Source organism: Neofelis nebulosa, chromosome 6 (genome assembly GCF_028018385.1).
Source record: "Neofelis nebulosa isolate mNeoNeb1 chromosome 6, mNeoNeb1.pri, whole genome shotgun sequence".
NCBI lineage: Eukaryota > Metazoa > Chordata > Mammalia > Carnivora > Felidae > Neofelis > Neofelis nebulosa.
In genome coordinates, this window is record NC_080787.1 from 138,640,044 (window position 1) to 138,658,027 (window position 17,984).

At 39.5% G+C, this 17,984-nt stretch overlaps 1 protein-coding gene across 3 annotated transcripts in view; it reads right to left on the reverse strand.

Moving 5' to 3' along the window:
- The window catches only part of LATS1 (large tumor suppressor kinase 1), a 53,796-nt gene that overhangs the window by 32,493 nt on the left and 3,319 nt on the right, over positions 1-17,984 (reverse strand). For all 3 annotated transcript variants that reach the window (XR_009263394.1, XM_058735612.1, XM_058735613.1), the window contains exon 2: positions 547-1,035. Coding sequence is in view for 2 of the 3 variants with exons in the window: in XM_058735612.1 (XP_058591595.1) it covers positions 547-888 (342 nt within the window). In the remaining variant the exon portion in view is untranslated. The remainder of the gene's footprint in view (positions 1-546; positions 1,036-17,984) is intronic.

Here is a 17,984-nt window from a genome sequence, read left to right on the forward strand (position 1 = left end):
CTAACTTGGATGTAAATTAAAAAATAAAAAAATGAAATAGAACAAAACAAAATAAAACTTCTAAATTCCAGCAGACTGAGCAACATGTAAATTTTTAGTTTTGTGAATGTGGGCCTGAATGTGATGTGAACATCGCTGCTTAATGAAACCCTGATTATACTTCTTTCTCTGTAGTACAAACTTTAACTTCAAATGTTTCGAGCTGTCATTTCTACACAGCTCCCCAAAGCTCCTACTGCAGGCAGAGAAGTCCCTACCTACTCTGTCTTCCCCTGTGGCTTTCTTCAACAGCACTTACATTCTGACTTCATGACTTGACCTTTTAAGTCCCAGAAACCACAGAGAAAACTAAAGAAATAGTTATTTGATTTTGTTTTACTAATTAATGGAATTGTAAACAACATTCTTTGCTTGACAGAGTATACAAATTCGTATACATAGTTAAATTGTCTCAAAGGAATTATTTTGCCAGAAGATCACCTAAAAAGTGTTAGGTAGTAGTGTAAGATAAGAAAAATTCTTTCTTTTCTTTTTAAAAATTCCTACCTCGTCAAATCCAGCAGCTTGCAAATCTTGAAGCATTTGTGGATTAACTTCTGAAGTACTCCGACTTGTTTCATTTGCAAACGGTTGTAGAGAGTTTCGAATTTCCAGTAAGGCTTTATGATGGGTCCCGAATTTGGGTGGATTTCTAACTTGTCGAGGATCTTCAGTTGACATTTTACTTATGTTATGCTCAGCTTTAGCAGCATCTGATGGTTTGGATAAATTCCTAAGGGATTCCCGAATTTCTTGCAACATTTGCCGGCTACTGCCAGAGTAGTTACTGGCAGGAAAGGTCTTAGGCCTCATTTGTCTATATCCTTCTGGCTTTTCACTCCTCTTCATGAAAACATCTATATTTATAACCCACACAAAGGACTTCTTTAAGAGCTACTTGATAGATTCAGAGCTTTCTCTTGAGCAAAACTGAAAAAGATCCTTAGCAGAAGTCGCCAGGAATGATGAAATTCTTCACAATCGAAATAATTAACCCTATAAAAGAAAAATAAATAAAAAGTATAAAATGATTAATAAAGCAGTACCATGTATTTGGGGGGAAAGCACTGATTTAGTAGTTAGAGACCTGTGTTATAATTCTGGCTCCATTAAGGATGGATGCAACAAGTTAGTTAACCTTTGTGCCAATTTCTTAATCCATAAAATCACCTCAAGTACTGGTTGTGGTGATAAAATGTAATTTTAAGAGTGCTTAGCTTGGGGGCGCCTGGGTGGCGCAGTCGGTTAAACGTCCGACTTCAGCCAGGTCACGATCTCACGGTCCGTGAGTTCGAGCCCCGCGTCAGGCTCTGGGCTGATGGCTCGGAGCCTGGAGCCTGTTTCCGATTCTGTGTCTCCCTCTCTCTCTGCCCCTCCCCCGTTCATGCTCTGTCTCTCTCTGTCCCAAAAATAAATAAAAAATGTTGAAAAAAAAAAAAAAAAAGAGTGCTTAGCTGGGGTGCTTGGCTGGCTCGGTTGGAAGAGCATGTGACTGTTGATCTCAGGGTCACTGAATTTGAGCCCCATGTTTGGTGTAGAGAGTACTTAAATAAATTAAAAACTTAAAAAAAAAAAGTGTGCTTAGTAAGCATATAAAGTATACACAAATGGGGCATCTCGGTGGCTCAGTCAATTAAGTGGCCACCTTCAGCTCATGATCTCATGATTCACGAGTTCGAGCCCCACATTGGGTTCTATGCTGATAGCTCAGAGCCTGGAGCCTGCTTTTTGGATTCTGTGTCTCCCTCTCTCACTGCCCCTCCCCCACTCATGCTCTGCCTCAGTCTCTCTCTCTCTCTCTCAAAAATCAACATTAAAAAAAAGTATATACAGATATAAGGGATTACTAAGAGAATAATACAATGGACAACCTCTCATCAACTTCACCTTGCAGCTATGATTCTAGATTTTACAAATTAGACTTCAAGTATAAGATTTCTTTAGAAGAAAGGGTACTATTGTTGCTTTAAAAAAGTTTTTAAGCCAGTAGTCCAAAAGATACCTTTACACTTCAAAAACAGATACTTAGGTGTATTTCCCAAACTGTGGACTGGGACTCTAGAGACAGTAAGATTATTAGTGATAGGATGGGGGAAAGGACCTCCATGGACAATTTGTCTTATTCCTCACTTAAGGATGAATGTCTTCTAAAACACACTGGAAGAACAGTCATCTAAAGTCTACTTAAATGTCCTCACTGACAGGAAAATCACCAATGCAAGAAAGCCATTCCACTTGTGACCTGCATCAAGTGTTAGAGATATTTTCTTTTGTGGAACATCGTGAAATCCCGCTCAGTGCATACTAGAGCCTGTAACGGGCTGGTGGTGCTAAACACCTCTGCCTACATCCTTACTTAACCATCATCCTAACACCCTGTGAAGCAGGTTTACCATCTTTACTTTGTGTGTGAGGACACTGAGGTTCAGAGAGTTTGGCTAAAACAGTTTGTAAGTGGTACCACTGGGATGTGAAACATTGCTGATTATCATACATTAGGAGCCTATTTCTATTCTTATGTATTTTTAAGTAATCTCTACACACAAAATGGGGCTCGAATTTACAATCCCAAGATCAAGAGTCACATGCTACACCAAGCCAGCTGAGTACCCCATTTCCATTCTTACAAATGTAATCACCATTCATGTTGCACAAAAAGCTCTACGGACAGATACAGACACATCCTTCTAGTCATTTAGGGCTCAACCCTGTCACCTTTTCACCCACCCTTTCTCTGGTAACCTAATTGTCCTATTTTCTTAGTAGTATTCATTACTATCTAAAATTATTTTACTTGTTTAGTTGTTAATTGTTTATCTCCTGAGAACAGAAGACCTTATTTGCCTCATAACCAGTCTGTTCACCACTGATATCAGAGCCTGCCTGACACACAGCGAGTGACATGCAATGAATGTATACATTGACAAATGAGAAATAAACGTGTGTCTTCTAAACATCCCCAATTCCTTTAAATGTTCTCTAATTCTAGCCATGTTCTTCTGGATATACTCTAGCTTGTCAAAATCCCAGAGGTGAGAAGAGTAATGGAAAAACAAAAAAATTATTCAAGCACCTGTTCTGTTAATTTTGGCAACGTGAACTCATGCATTTACTTCTCTCAAAAACTGTCTCCTGAGGCATAAAATGGTTGGAGTAACACGGTTTAAGTTAAGGCTTGAATAAGGATTAGGAAAAATGCAATACAACTAAAGGAACACAAGTGTTCGAAGATGAAGTGTGTTCCTTGCAACAGCACCTGTAACGGCAAAACATGCTAGCAGTCCCGATGCGCATCAGCAACTGCTGGAGCACGTCACAGCACATCGGTATGTGACGGGGTACCTGGTAAAAAGGATGATGCAATTCTATCTAAATGTACTGACAAGAACAGACACCTGTAATATATTCTTAAGCAAAAAGGGCAAGTTTCAAAACTATAGATAAAACAAAGCCATTTTAAAATTAGATTACGGGGGTGCCTGGGCGGCTTGATCGATTAAGCTTCTGACTTTAGCTCCGGTCATGATCTCATGGTTTATGAGTTGGAGCCCTGCATTGGGCTCTGCACTGACAGTGCGGAGTCTGCTTCAGATTCTCTGTCTCCCTCTCTCCCCGCACTCCCTCTCCCAAAAATAAATAAATACACATTAAAAAAATCAACTTTAGGGGCACCTCGGTGGCTCAGTCGGTTAAGTGTCAGACTTCGACTCAGGTCATGATCTCACAGTCCGTGGGTTCAAGCCCCATGTCGGGCTCTGTGCTGACAACTCAGAGCTGCAGTCTGCTCTGGATTCTGATTCTGTGTCTTCCGCTCTCTCTGCCTTTTCCCCACTCGTGCTCGCTCACTCTCGCTCTCTCTCTCAAAAATAAATAAGCGTTAAAAAATAAAAATCAAATCAAATCAAAAAATAAGACGATGATAGTTGTATTGCTCTGTAAATATACAACCACTGAATTGTATACTTTAAATGAGTAAATTTTATGGTATATAAATTATATCTTAGAGCTGTTAAACACTTTATTTTTAAAAATTACACTTATGTATATTCATTATATATGCCCATGCACGAATGTTTGCAGCAGGCCTGAAAAAGGATGAAGTCCTGAAGTAGACCATCAAAGCACAGTTTCCTGATGACTTCAGCTCAACAATCAGTACTTTTGTGATACAGTTCTTAATTAGTTATGATCGATCCAATTCTACTTGACAAGCAGCCCACATTTCTCCATTTTGTAAAAACAAAAACTGTCATTTTGTTGCTGAAAATTACACATATTCTGTCTACAACAGAACCCAATCTACTGATAATTACTTCATAAATGAAAGACTGACACATCTTGTGCTCTTATGAAGAAAGCTGGTCCCTAATGTGTATTTTTCCTAAGCATTCCCAAAATATTAATAGCTTACTAATGAAATTTTTCTAGGTTTCACATTTAGCTCACCAGTCTAAAATCTGCGGAATTCCCCTTTTCGTCCTTTCTGAAAGTGAAGGTATTTTCCACTCCCAGTTCCGGAACCCATCATTTCTCCGCCATCAAGGATTAACAATGGCAGTTGTGCAGGGGCGCCTGGGTGGCTCAGTCAGTTAAGCGTCTGACTTCGGCTCAGGTGGTGATCTCACGGATTGTGAGTTCAAGCCCCACATTGGGGTCTGTGCTGACAGCTCCAGAGCCTGGAGCCTGCTTCAGATTCTGTGTCTCCCTCTCTGTTCCTCTCCTGCTTGCGTGCTCTCTCTCTTTCTCAAAAATAAATAAAGATTTTTTAAAACTTCAAAAAAAACCAATAGCAGTTGTGCAATGTCATGTGTCACTTCGCTCAATAATTGGGTTACATTTCATTCATAGCATCTAAGCATTCCTTTAATACCTCACTTATTTTGGGTTTCAACTCTTTCCAAAATCATTCTCCTTGATAAAGAAAAAAAAACAAAAACAAAAAACAAAAAACCCAAAAAACAAAAACAACCATAATTTGCTCCTGTCAATATACAGTATTTGCTTCCATTGCTAACACAAAACTTGGTAAACGATAGCAGCCGTGCAAAAATACCTGTTGAGCTAATAAACGCCAGTGACTTATCCTTTCCTTTTACTCTTAAAAATCTATAATCAGTTTTTTTAAATTATACAAAGATGCATCCTTACTAAAAAATATAAATATTATAGAATTACGTAAAGTAGAAGTCCCTCATAACTCACCTCCCTCAATATAAGAATCACTATAGTAGGCTGAATAATGGCATCCTAAAAGATATCTAGTTCCTAATCCCTAGAATCTTTAAATGTTATCTTATTTGGAAAAAGGGACTTTGCAGATGTCATTAAGGATTTTGAGATGGGAAGATTATTATAGATTATTCAGGTAAGCAGTATGCACAATTATAAGTGTTCTGAAAGGGAAGGGGAGATCTGATACAAACAGAAGGGGAAGAGGTAATGTGACCATGGGACAGAGGTGGACTGGTGTGGCCAGAAGCCAAGGAATGTTGGCAGCCAAAGTGGCAAGGAACAGCTTTTCTCCTAGAGCCTCTGGAAGGAGAACAGCCTTGTCAACACCTTGATTTTGGGCCAGTGATACTGATTTTGGATTTCTAGCCTCTAGAACTGTGAGAGAATAAATGTGTGTGTGTGTGTTTTTAAGCCATCAACGTTGTAGTAATTTGCTATAAGCCTCAGGAAACTAATACAACCACTATTAATACTACATGGGGCTAAAAGATACATCAAAAGATGTTCAACATCATTCATAATCAGGGAAATGCAAATCAAAACCACAGTAAGATATCAAGTCATACCTGTCAGAATGGCTAAAATCAAAAGACAAGAAATAACAAATATTGATGAGGATGTTGGAAAAGAGGAGTCCTTGTGCATGCTGGTGAGAATGTAAATTGGTGCAGCCACAGTGGAAAACAATATGGAATGCAAATAGCATATAATCCAGTAATTCCATTACTGAGTATTTACCCAAAGAAAATGAAAACACTAACTCAAAAAGATATATGTACCCCTATGTTTATTGCATTATTTATAGTAGCCAAGATATGGAAACAACCTAGATGTCCAATGACAGATGAAGGGATAAGGACGATGTAGTCTATATACACAATGTAATATTACTCAGCCATTAAAAAAAAAAAAAAAAAATGAGAACTTGCCATCTGTGACAACATGGATGGACCTGAAGAGTATTATGCTAAGTGAAATAAGTCAGAGAGAGACAATATGTAGAATCTGAAAAAAACAAGTGAACAAAACCCCCCAAAAGCCTCATAAATACAGAGAGCAAACTGACAGTTGTCAGAGGGGTGGGGGTGGAGAATGGGCAAAATGGATGAAGGAGACATAGGCTGGGAGGTATAGGCTTTCAGTTATAGAATATGTCAGCCACGAAGATGAAAGGCACAGTATAGAGAATATAGTCAGTGCTATTGTATGGTGACAGATGGGAGCTACACTGTGGTAAGCAAAGCATAACATCTAGTTGTCCAAACTGTATACCTGAAACTAATGTAGCAGAGCATCAACTCTAGTTCAATTAAAAACATTTTTTTAAGGGTGACTGGCTGGCTCAGTCAGTGGAAAGTCCACTCTTGATCTCAGGGTTGTGGGTTTGAACCTCATGTTGGGGCTAAAGATTACTTTAAAATCTTTAAAAAAGTGTTGTTAAATACTACATATACTTGGGGCACCTGGGTGGTTCAGTCGGTTGGGTGTCCAACTTCGGCTCAGGTCATGATCTCACGGTCTGTAGGTTCGAGCCCCGCATCGGGCTCTGTGCTGACAGCTTGGAGCCTGGAGCCTGCTTCAGATTCTGTGTCTCCCCCTCTTTCTGCCCCTCCCATGCTCATGCTCTGTCTCTCAATAGTGAATAAATGTTTAAAAAAATTAAAATACTGCATATAACATAATACTACTATTAGTCAAAATGGGATCACAAAACATGACATCATTCTTTTACATAATATGTTAATTTATAAGAGAAGGTGTTGCCCACACTTATCTGACCAAAGCACGTTTTTTTCCCTCAGAGCATTTCATGAGATTCATTCCTATGGAATACATTTTAGAAAATGCTGGGCCAGGGGCACTTGGGTGGCTAAGTTGGTTCAGCATTCAACTTTAGCTCAGGTCATGATCACCCGGTCTGTGAGCTGGAGCCCCACATCAGACTCCGTGCTGACAGCTCAGAGCCTGGAGCCTGCTTTGGACTCTGTGTCTCCCTCTCTCTCTCTCTGCCCCTCCCCTGCTCACACTCTGTCTCTCAAAAATGAATAAACATTAAGAAAGAAAGAAAGAAAGAAAGAAAGAAAATGCTAGACCAGAATCATTCTAATCCTATATTCTGTATCTCTGTACTTGAATAATGTAATTTGTAACACTGCTAACATGTGAGTATACAATGGTCACAGAAATAACTGAGTTCTGGTATATGTATAATAATGTGTTTTTTAAGTTAAAATAAATAAAAAATTAGTTTATGCTTTATCTCTTTCATCTACATGTTGTAATACTTATGAATAAAATATGATGTCTGGAATTTATTTCAATATAATTCGGTTTTGTGGTGAACTGCATGGAAACACAGATGAGACAAAGCACCGGGTAACTGTTGTAGCTGGCTGAGGGACACATGAGAGTTATACTATCCTCCTTACTTTTGTGTATGCTTGAAATTTTCTGAAACAGAAATGCTCTGGATCTTGCAATGGTTCTGCTGCAAATTACTCTTACTCATATACAAACCACACCAAGAACACAAAGGATTTCTTTAAAGGAACCATTTGGGGCACTTGGGTGGCTCTGCTGGTTGAGTGTCTGACTCTTGATTTTGGCTCAGGTCATGGGATAAGCCCTGCGTCAGGCTCCGTGCTGAGTGTGGAGGCTGCTTAAGATTCTCTCTTTCTCTCCCTCTCCCCCTGCCCTGTCCGCCCCTAGAGCGCTCTCTTTAAAAAAAAAAAAAAAAAAAAAAAATTAAGAAGCCATTAATACCATGCAACAACATCATTTCTTTTTCTTTTTAACATCATCATTTCAGCATTTTCTTTTCAGGGAAAAAATAACACAAACATTACATTTAAACATTCATTAAGTCAGAAGTCAGGTAATCCACACCATCTGATTTTCGTAATGATGGAAAGGAGGAAATGTGGCAGATCTTTATCCAACTGCTGTTGACAAATCTTTGTGCCAGAGTCTATTTTCACATACTGCCCTCTACTTCCCAAATTAGTTCTGGTCAAAGCCCTGTGAGCGGATGTAACTAATGTGTCAATTCTGGGCTGAGGCAGTTAACAGTTCTTCTCCATCTCTCTCTTTCTGCTTCAGTGACGATACTGGTCACTTTTTGAGATGGTAGCTTCGCAATATGCAGTGAATGTGGGTCCCTAAGCCACTACTTAAGCTTCCCACTGAACTCCGCTGGGGTCTGTGTGAGCAAAATAGGAATCTGTTGTGTCACCTCACTGATATTTTGCGATTTTACCACAAAACCACCTAAGATTTTTGTGGAAATAAAGACCGCTTAAAGTGAGCAGAGTCTATTAAGAGCTTGCCATAGCAAGGGAGTCAGCCACGGTCTCTTTGGCAGAGACTCAAAGGCAGGCAGGGGAGTAGAAAAGCTTCAAACTGAATAAAAAGGAAGACTTCAGGTATGCTCTGGTTGTCGGCTGTTGCCACAAGGAAGCTGGAGGCCAGCTAACCTGAAGCAGGACATCCTATGTAATTGGTTGGCGGATATATGTCTTTCTCTGGTAAGTTCTGCGTCAGAAGGGGGCAGTTACTGACCAAGACCTGGCTGTTTGGGCCTACTGCTACTGAGGCTCTGGGTCACAGTTCTATTTTCATATATGATCTGGCCATTGTCTATCTGTGTATTTAGTCTCTCATTCTCCTAATAGAGAAATTGGTACCTGTAAGTGAGGTGCTATTATAACAAATACCTAATAGAGTACTGACTTAGTAGTCAGGCTGAGGGCTTCAAAGAAAGTGATACTGGAGGCTGGAAAAATGAAGAACCATGTTTTACAGTGGCAAAATATTTGATAAAGCTGTTGCCGTTATAACTTGTAAGATGACAAAGTCTACTAAATTTGCAGTTCCATAAAGAGTCTGAAAAAGAGAATCTTAGAAGTGCACTTTGGCTGCTACTGGCTATTTGGCAAAGTATTATAAATGAGGAAAGAAGCAGCTGATTTGCAAGCAGAAATAGGAAGGAATAGAAAGAGTTTAGAAACTAAAGTCTTGCAGGGTTGGAAAGCAGCTTGCTTCTAGGCCCCAAACAAGAAGAGATGGGAATAAAAGGCTGAGTACAGAGGCCCACTGGAATCTCTCAGCTGACTAAAGTACTTCAGTGGTAAAAAAATAAAATAAAATAAAATAAAATAAAATAAAATAAAATAAAATAAAATAAAATAAAATAAAAATAAAAAATAAAATCACATGAAGGGGATGGCCTCCCCTTAAATAACCAACTGAGAAGAGAAATGGGAACTCTCAAATCTTTGAATGAGGTTACTAACACATGTGAACTTTGGTTACGGACACATGGAACTGACTGGAACTAAACACATCAGAGGCTTATAACTTTGAGGAAACTGTTTTTGTTAAAGTTTGTTTTTGTTGTTATATAAACCACTCAGGCTCAGACTAAAAATAGTCTTTCACTATTCACAATTTAAACCCCTTGGGTTCCCAATTCCCACAAACCGGAAACTAGATGAGAAAGATTTGCACTTTCCAAAGAGGGACTATTCATTCCCCCAAAGCTCACACTTCATATGAGGCCAAGGATAATAATGAAAAAAGAATTCCAAGGAGGTTCTTGGAGTACAATGGCCAAGAGTCATAGAGAACAATGAATGAGGGAGTTCTTTCCATATAATTGAATTAAGGCCCAATCAAGGAATCTCCCCTACTTCCAAGGCAGGTTGCTTTCACAAGACCCGCCTACAGAAATTTCAAAATTATTATAGATCAGCAATTGCTATTTCCTATTCTTCTCCTTTTCTAACAGTAGCGTTTATTACGGCTCCGTGTCATACTATTGTGTACTGTGGTGAGTAAATCAGTGAGAGAGGGACGGAGAGAAGGGCAAAGAGTGAAAGCAAAGGTAACTGAACAGGTCTCTGGAGCAAAAGAAACCATATTTGGACCCAAAGAGGACATTACTGGACATATCGACCACAGGGTCTATGAATCTAGCTACTGGTGCTTAGGACGCAATATACTAGCAAAAGAATTACGTAATACAACAAACATCTTACAGTAAGTACAATATTTTCTTGATTCTAAAATACATGCTTTTCCATATTCTGATATTTCTGAAGTTGAATATATCTTATAGTCTTTCTTTCTATATTTCTTTATAAGATTTTAAAGTAATCTCTACACTCAACATGGGGCTCAAACTTACAACCCTAAGATCAAGAGTTGCACACTCTACTGACTGAGCCAGCCAGGCACTCCTTAAAGTCAATATTTAAAGAAATTCTGGGGCTCACCTGGGTGGCTCCATCGGTTAACCATCCAACTCCGGCTCAGGTCATGATGTCACAGTTTCTGAGTCTGAGCCCCGCATCAGGCTGTGCTGACAGTGCAGAGCCTGGAGCTTGCTTCGAGTTCTTTGTCTCCCTCTCTCTCTGCCCCTCCCCTACTGGAGCTCTGTCTCTCTCAAAAATAAACAAACATTAAATATATATATATTTAAAGAAATTCTGGGGGCGCCTGGGTGGCTCAGTCGCTTAAGCGGCCGACTTCGGCTCAGGTCACGATCTCGCATTCGGTGAGTTCGAGCCCCGCGTCCGGCTCTGTGCTGACAGCTCAGAGCCTGGAGCCTGTTTCAGATTCTGTGTCTCCCTCTCTCTCTGCCCCTCCCCCGTTCATGCTCTGTCTCTCTCTGTCTCAAAAATAAATAAACGTTAAAAAAAATTAAAAAGAAAAAAAAAAAAAGAAATTCTGTCAGCTCCAAAGCAGAGAAGTTCTAGAACAGCAGACAGTCCACATAGCTAACCTGATCATAAATAAAAGGTGAAAAATGGGGCGCCTGGGTGGCACAGTCGGTTAAGCCTCCAACTTCAGCCAGGTCACGATCTCGCGGTCCGTGAGTTCGAGCCCCGCGTCAGGCTCTGGGCTGATGGCTCAGAGCCTGGAGCCTGTTTCCGATTCTGTGTCTCCCTCTCTCTCTGCCCCTCCCCCGTTCATGCTTTGTCTCTCTCTGTCCCAAAAATAAAAATAAAAAACGTTGAAAAAAAAAATTAAAAAAAAAAAAAAAAAGGTGAAATTTCCTTGTCACTTCCACTGTGTTATTTTCATCGGCAGCACCACATATGGTTGAATCTGGACCCTTAATTAATGGTCAAAATGTCTTCAAAAAGATTCCACTATGACGTAGCATTATGTATTCAGGAATTGTCACCCAATAGGCAATGCAATTAAAGATATAAACAATTGTCAAATTTAGATGAGATCACAAAATTGTCAAAGAGATTCAAGTACAAACACTCAAACATGAACTTTCAAAGCCTTTTGAGTTATCAGAAGATGTTTTATTTCCAGCAGTAACTCACTCAACTAAGAAAAAAAATAGTTTAAGCAAAAAGAAAAGACAAAACCTCAGAATTTGTCAACATGCCGCAAAATCATAAAAACAATAAAAGCAGCATGTCACCATGTTATGTGTTAACTATCCCCAAGCCCCAAGAAATTCAGAAGAATCCTAGATTCTGAATGTGAAGAAGGCTGAGATTCAAACTTCATCATGACCAAAAAAAAAAAAAAAAAAAGGGTATACAATTGACAGGATAAATGTATGCTGCTGAAGGTTAATAAAAACTATGTTTAAGGGCACCTAGCTGCCTCAGTCGGTGGAACATGTGACTCTTATCTTGGGGTTGTAAGTTTGAGCTCCACAATGGGCACAGAGATTACTTATGAAAAAAAAATTTAAGAAATACTATTGAAAAAATTAATTACAAAAACAAAAACTACATAGGGCACGTGGGTGGCTCAGTCAGCTGAGTGACCAACTCTTGATTTTGGTTCAGGTCATGATCTCATGGTTTCATGAGTTCGGGCCCCATGTGGGCTCTGAGTGGGCTCTGAGCTCTATGTTGGCAGTGAAAAGCCCGCTTGGGATTCCCCCTCTTTCTCTGTCCCTCCCTCCCCCAAAAAACAAACAAACAAACAAACAAACAAACAAAAACCCCTATGTTTATTTTCCTTTCCCTGAAATACTATTACTAAACAGATGACTTCTGACTTACTGTTTAGAATTTCTTGAAACAGAAAATATGACAATTCAACCTCATCTTTTTTCATAATTATATATTGAATTACTTCATGTAGATGTACTATAATTTATCTATCCCCTACTCATGGGCATTTAGGTTCTTTCCAATTTTTTCTATTATAACATTTCAAACACTGATAACTTGAGTATTATTGGTAAAATTCTAGTTCTGAGGATTGGTGGGGAGTTCATGAATGTTCCTCTTTTATGATCATAGCTTACATGTATATAACATATTCCTTGTAAATATTAAATTAGTTCATAAAAATGTGACAATAAAAACTGTTGTGCAAACACTGTTAAGCATTTCCATTTTTTTCTAAAATGTTTATTTTTGAGAGAGAGTGAGCACAAGCAGGGAGGAATGAAGACAGAGAGGGAGACACAGAATCTGAAGCAGGTTCCAGGCTCTTTGCTGTCAGCACAGAGCCTCATGCAGGGCTGGAACCCACCAACCTTGAGATCACGACCTGAGCTGAAGGTGGATGCTTAACTGACTGAGCCACCTAGTTAAGCATTTCCCCAGTTAAGCCCCAGTAAATGCCCCAGTTAGGCATTTCACTTGAGATAAATTCCCAGAACTGGAATTACTGCATCAAAGAGAATGCATACAGGCATATCTAGTTTTATTTGGCTTCACTTTACTGTGCTTCACAGATGCTTCATTTTTTTTTTTTTTTTTTTAACAAATTGAAGGTTTCTGGCAACCTTGCCTTGAACAAGTCTATTGTCACCATTTTTCCAACAGCATTTGCTCACTTCATGTCTCTGTGCTATACTTTGGTAATTCTTACAATATTTTAAAACCTTTCGTTATTATTATACTTGTTATGGTGATCTGTGATCAGTGATCTCTGATGTTATTACTGTAACTGATTCAGTGCACCATGAACCACACCCATAGAAGACAGCAAACTTGACAAATGTTGCAGGGGTTCTGACTGCTCCACCGACCAGCCATTCCCCCATCTCCTCAGGCATCCCTGTTGCCTGAGACACAACAATATTGGTATCAGGGCAATTAATAACCCTATAATGGCTTCTAAGTGTTCAAGTGAAAGGATTTAGCTTTAAATCATAAGCTAAAAATGACTAGGGTGCCTGGATGGATCAGTTGGTTAAGCATCCAACGTCGGCTCAGGTCATGATCTCATGGTTTGTGAGCCTGAGCCCCACACTGGGCTCTGTGCTGACAGCCTGGAGCCTTCTTGGAATTCTCGCTCTCCCTCTCTATCTCTCTCCGCCCCTCCCCTGCTTGTGCTCTCTCCCCAAATAAATAAATAAACTTAAAAAAAAAAAAAAAGCTAAAAATGATTAAGCTTAGTGAGGAAGTCATGTCAAAAGTTGACAGGCCAAAAGCCAGGCCTCTTGCACCAAACAGTTAGCTAAGTTGTGAACGCAAAAAAAAAGTTTTTAAAGGAAATGAAAAGTGCTACTCCAAGGGCAGCTGGCTGGCTCAGTTGGTAGAAGCATGTGACTCTTGATCTCAGGCTTGTAAATTCAAGCCCCACATTGGGTATAGAGATTACTTAAAAATAAAAATCTTTAAAATAAATTTAAAAAATAAATAAAAGTGCTACTGCAGTGACTGCATGAATGATAAGAAAGCGAAATACCCTTATTGCTGAATATGGAGAAAGTTTTGGTGGTCTGTACAGCAGACCAAACCAGTCACAATATTTTAAGCCAAAGCCTAATCCAGAGCAAGGCCCGAAGTGTCTTCAATTCTGTGAAGGCTGAGAGGTAAGGAAGGTGCAGAAGAAAAGTTTGAAGCTAGCAGAGGTAGGTTCATGACGTTTAAGGAAAGAAGCCATCTCCATAACATGGAAGTGCAAGGTAAGGCAGCAAGTACTGATGTAGAAAGCACATCAAGTGATCCAGAGAATCTAGCTAAGATAATCGAAGTGGCTACACTGAACAACAGATTTGCACTGGAGATGAAACAACTTTCTATTGGAAGAAGATGCCATCTAGGCCTTTCATAGCTAGAGAGAAGTCAATGCCTGGCTTCAAAGTCCAAAAAACAGGCTGACTGTCTTGTTAGAGGCCAATGCAGCTGGTGACTTTAAGGTGAGGCCAATGTTCATTTACCATTCCAACAGTCCTAGGGCCCTTAATTATGCTAAATCTACTCTGCCCCTGTTCTATAAATGGAAAAACAAAGCCCTGATGACAGAACATCTGTTTACAATATGGTTTACTGAATGTTTTAAGCCCCCTGCTGAGACCTACTGCTCAGAAAAAAAGATTCCTTTCAAAATATTACTGTACACTGACAATGTATCTGGTCACCCAAGAGCTCCGATGGAGACGTACAATGAGATTTATCTTATTTTTGTGCCTGCTAACACAACATCCATTCTGCAGCCCGTGGTCAAGGAGTCATTTCAACTTTCAAGTAAGGCTACAGATGCCACAAACAGTGATTCCTCTGATAGATCCAGACAAAATACATTGAAAACCTTCTGGAAATGATTTACCATTCTAGACGTCATTAAGAACATTCATAATTCATGTAAAGAGCTCAAAATAACAACCTTAACAGGAGTATGGAAGAAGTTGATCCCAATACTTAGGGATGCTTTTGAGAGGTTCAAGACTTCAGTGGAGGAAGTTAACTACAGATGTGGTGGAAATAGCAAGAGAACTAGAATTAGAAGAGGAGCCTGAAGGGGCACAAGGGTGGCTCAGTTGGTTGAGCATCTGACTCCTGGTTTCAACTCAGGTCATGAGCTCACGGTTCATGGGTTTGAGCCCCATGTTGGGTTGGGCTCTGCGTGGGCAGTGCTAGAGCCTGCTTGGGATTCTCTCTCTGCCCCCCCCCCCCCACATAAACTTAAAAAAAAAAAAAAAAAGAAGTGAAGCCTGAAGATGTGACTGAATGGCTACAATCTCATGATAAAACTTTAATGGATAAGGGGTGGCTTCTTATGGATAAGCAAGGAAAATAGTTTCTTGAGATGGAATCTACTGATGGTAAAAATACTAGGAAGATTATTGAAATAACAAGAAAGGATTTAGAAACTGAGTTTCTTAGTTGAGAAAGCAGTGGCAAGCTTTGAGAGGATTGGCTCCACTACTGAAAGAAGTTCTACAATGGATAAAGTGCTATCAAACAGCTTCACATGCTACAGAGAAATTGTTTATGAAAGGAAGAGTCAATTGGTACAGCCAACTTCACTATTTTCTTATTGTAAGAAATTGCCACAGCCACCCCAACCTTCAGCAACTGCCACCCTGGTCAGCAGCCATCAACATCAAGGTAAGACCTTCCACCAGCAGAAAGATTAGGACTTGCTAAAAGCTCAGATGATGGTCAGCACTTTTTACAAAAATGTATTTTTTTTTAATATATGAAATTTATTGTCAAATTGGTTTCCATACAACACCCAGTGCTCATCCCAACAGGTGCCCTCCTCAATACCCATCACCCACCCTCCCCTCCCTCCAACCCCCCATAGCAATAATGTATTTTTAAATTAAGGTATGTACATTGTCTTTGTAGACACAATGCTACTGCATTATCAGTAGACTACAATATAGCATAAACATGATTTATATGCACTGGAAAACCAAAAAGTTCATGTGGTTCATTTTACTGCAATATTTGTTTTATTGCAGTGGTTTGGGAACTAAACCCACATATCTTCAAGGGATGCAGGTATTTAAAATCCTGACATTTGCGGGTGCCTGGGTGCCTCAGTTGGCTAAGTGTCCGACTCTTGCTTTCAGCTCAGGTCACGATCTCACATTTGTGAGATCAAGCCCCAAGTTGGGCTCTGCACTGGGCATGGAGCCTGCTTAAGATTTTCTCCTCCCTCTGTCCTTCCTCCACACACACTTTCATAAATAAATAAATAAATACATACATACATACATACATACATACATACATAAATACTAAAACCAAAAATATAATTAACAACAAGCATTGGCAAGGATGTGGAGAAAAAGGAACCCTCTTGCACTGTTGGTGGGAATGCAAACTGGTGCAGCTACTCTAGAGAACAGTTCCTCAAAAAGTTAAAAATAGAACTACCCTTAGATCAAGTAAATGCACCACTGGGTATTTACCTCAGAAATATAAAAACACTAATTCAAAGGGATACATGCACTCCTATGTTTATAGTAGTATTATTTACAATAGCCAAATTGGAAGCAGCCCAAGTGTCCATCAACTGTCCATCAATAGATGCATCGATAAAGATGTGGTTCATATCTTTATCACAGGAATATTACACAGCCATAAAAAAGAATGAAATCTTGAATTTAAAAGGACATGAATGTAGCTAGACAGTATAATGCTAAGTGAAATAAGTCCACCAGAGAAAGACAAATACCATATTTCACTTATATGTGGAATTTAAGAAACGAAAACAAATAAGCAAAAGGAACAAAAAAAGGGTGGGACAAACCAAGAAACAGACTCTTCACCATAGAAAACAAACTGATAGCTACCAGAGGGGAGTTGGGTAAAACAACCAACGGGGATTAAGGAGTGCACTTGCTGTGATGAGCACTGGGTGCTGTATGGCATTTTTGAATCACTATATTGTATATCTATAACATAACACCGTATGTTAATGATACTGGAGTTGAAAATTAAAATTTTTTTAAGTTTATTTGAGAGAGGGAGAGAGAGCACGTATGCACACTCACACGAGTAGAGGAAGGGCAGAGAGGAAGAGAGAGAATCCCAAGCAGCCTCTGCACTGTCAGCACAGAGCTGGATGCAGGGGCTTGAACCCACTAACCATGAAATCATGACCTGAGCCAAAATCCAGAGTTGGACGCTTAACCGAATGAGCCACCCAGGCGCTCCTGAAATAAAATTTTTTAAAAAGGAAAAAAAATAAAGGAAAAGATATGCCAAAAAATAAAATAAAATCCTGACAGTGTCAAATTGCCTTCCACAAAGGTATATTAATTTACAATTCTTCCAAACAAGGTATGGTCAACACTGGCATTAACAAATCTTAGTAATCTTTGTTAATAGCAACTGTGAAAATTCAGATTAATAATCGGTAAAGAGAATTTAAAAAAAAATTTTTTTTTTTTTACATTTATTTATTTTTAAGAGACAGAGAGAGACAGAGCACAAGTTGCTGGAGGGGCAGAGAGAGAAGGAGACACAGAATCCGAAGCAGGCTCCAGGCTCTGAGACGTCAGCACAGAGCCTGATGTACGGCTCGAACTCACAAACTGTGAGATCAGGACCTGAGTCGAAGTCGGACGCTTAACCGACTGAGCCACCCAAGCGCCCCTGGTAAAGAGAATTTTTTTAAGTTTATTTATTTTGAGAGAGAGAAAAAGACAGTGTGAGTGGGGGAGGGGCAGAGAGAGAGGGAGAGAGTGAGAATCCCAAGTTCTGATAGTGCAAAGCCCAATGAGGAGCTCAAACTCACACACTGAGATCATGACCTGAGCTGAAATCAAGAGTTGGACACTTAACTGAGCTACCCAGGTGCCCTGGTAAAGAGAATTTTTAAAAGAACTCTTCAAGGCAAAATAGCTTACCAGCAACTCATGTTACACTGGTGGTGCCAGATTAATCTCTCCAATAAATAGTTCTGATCATGTCAATTCCTTACTCCAGAACTTCAATGATTCCTTTAACTTAGTGATTAAAAAGCAATGGAGGGGTGCCTGGGAG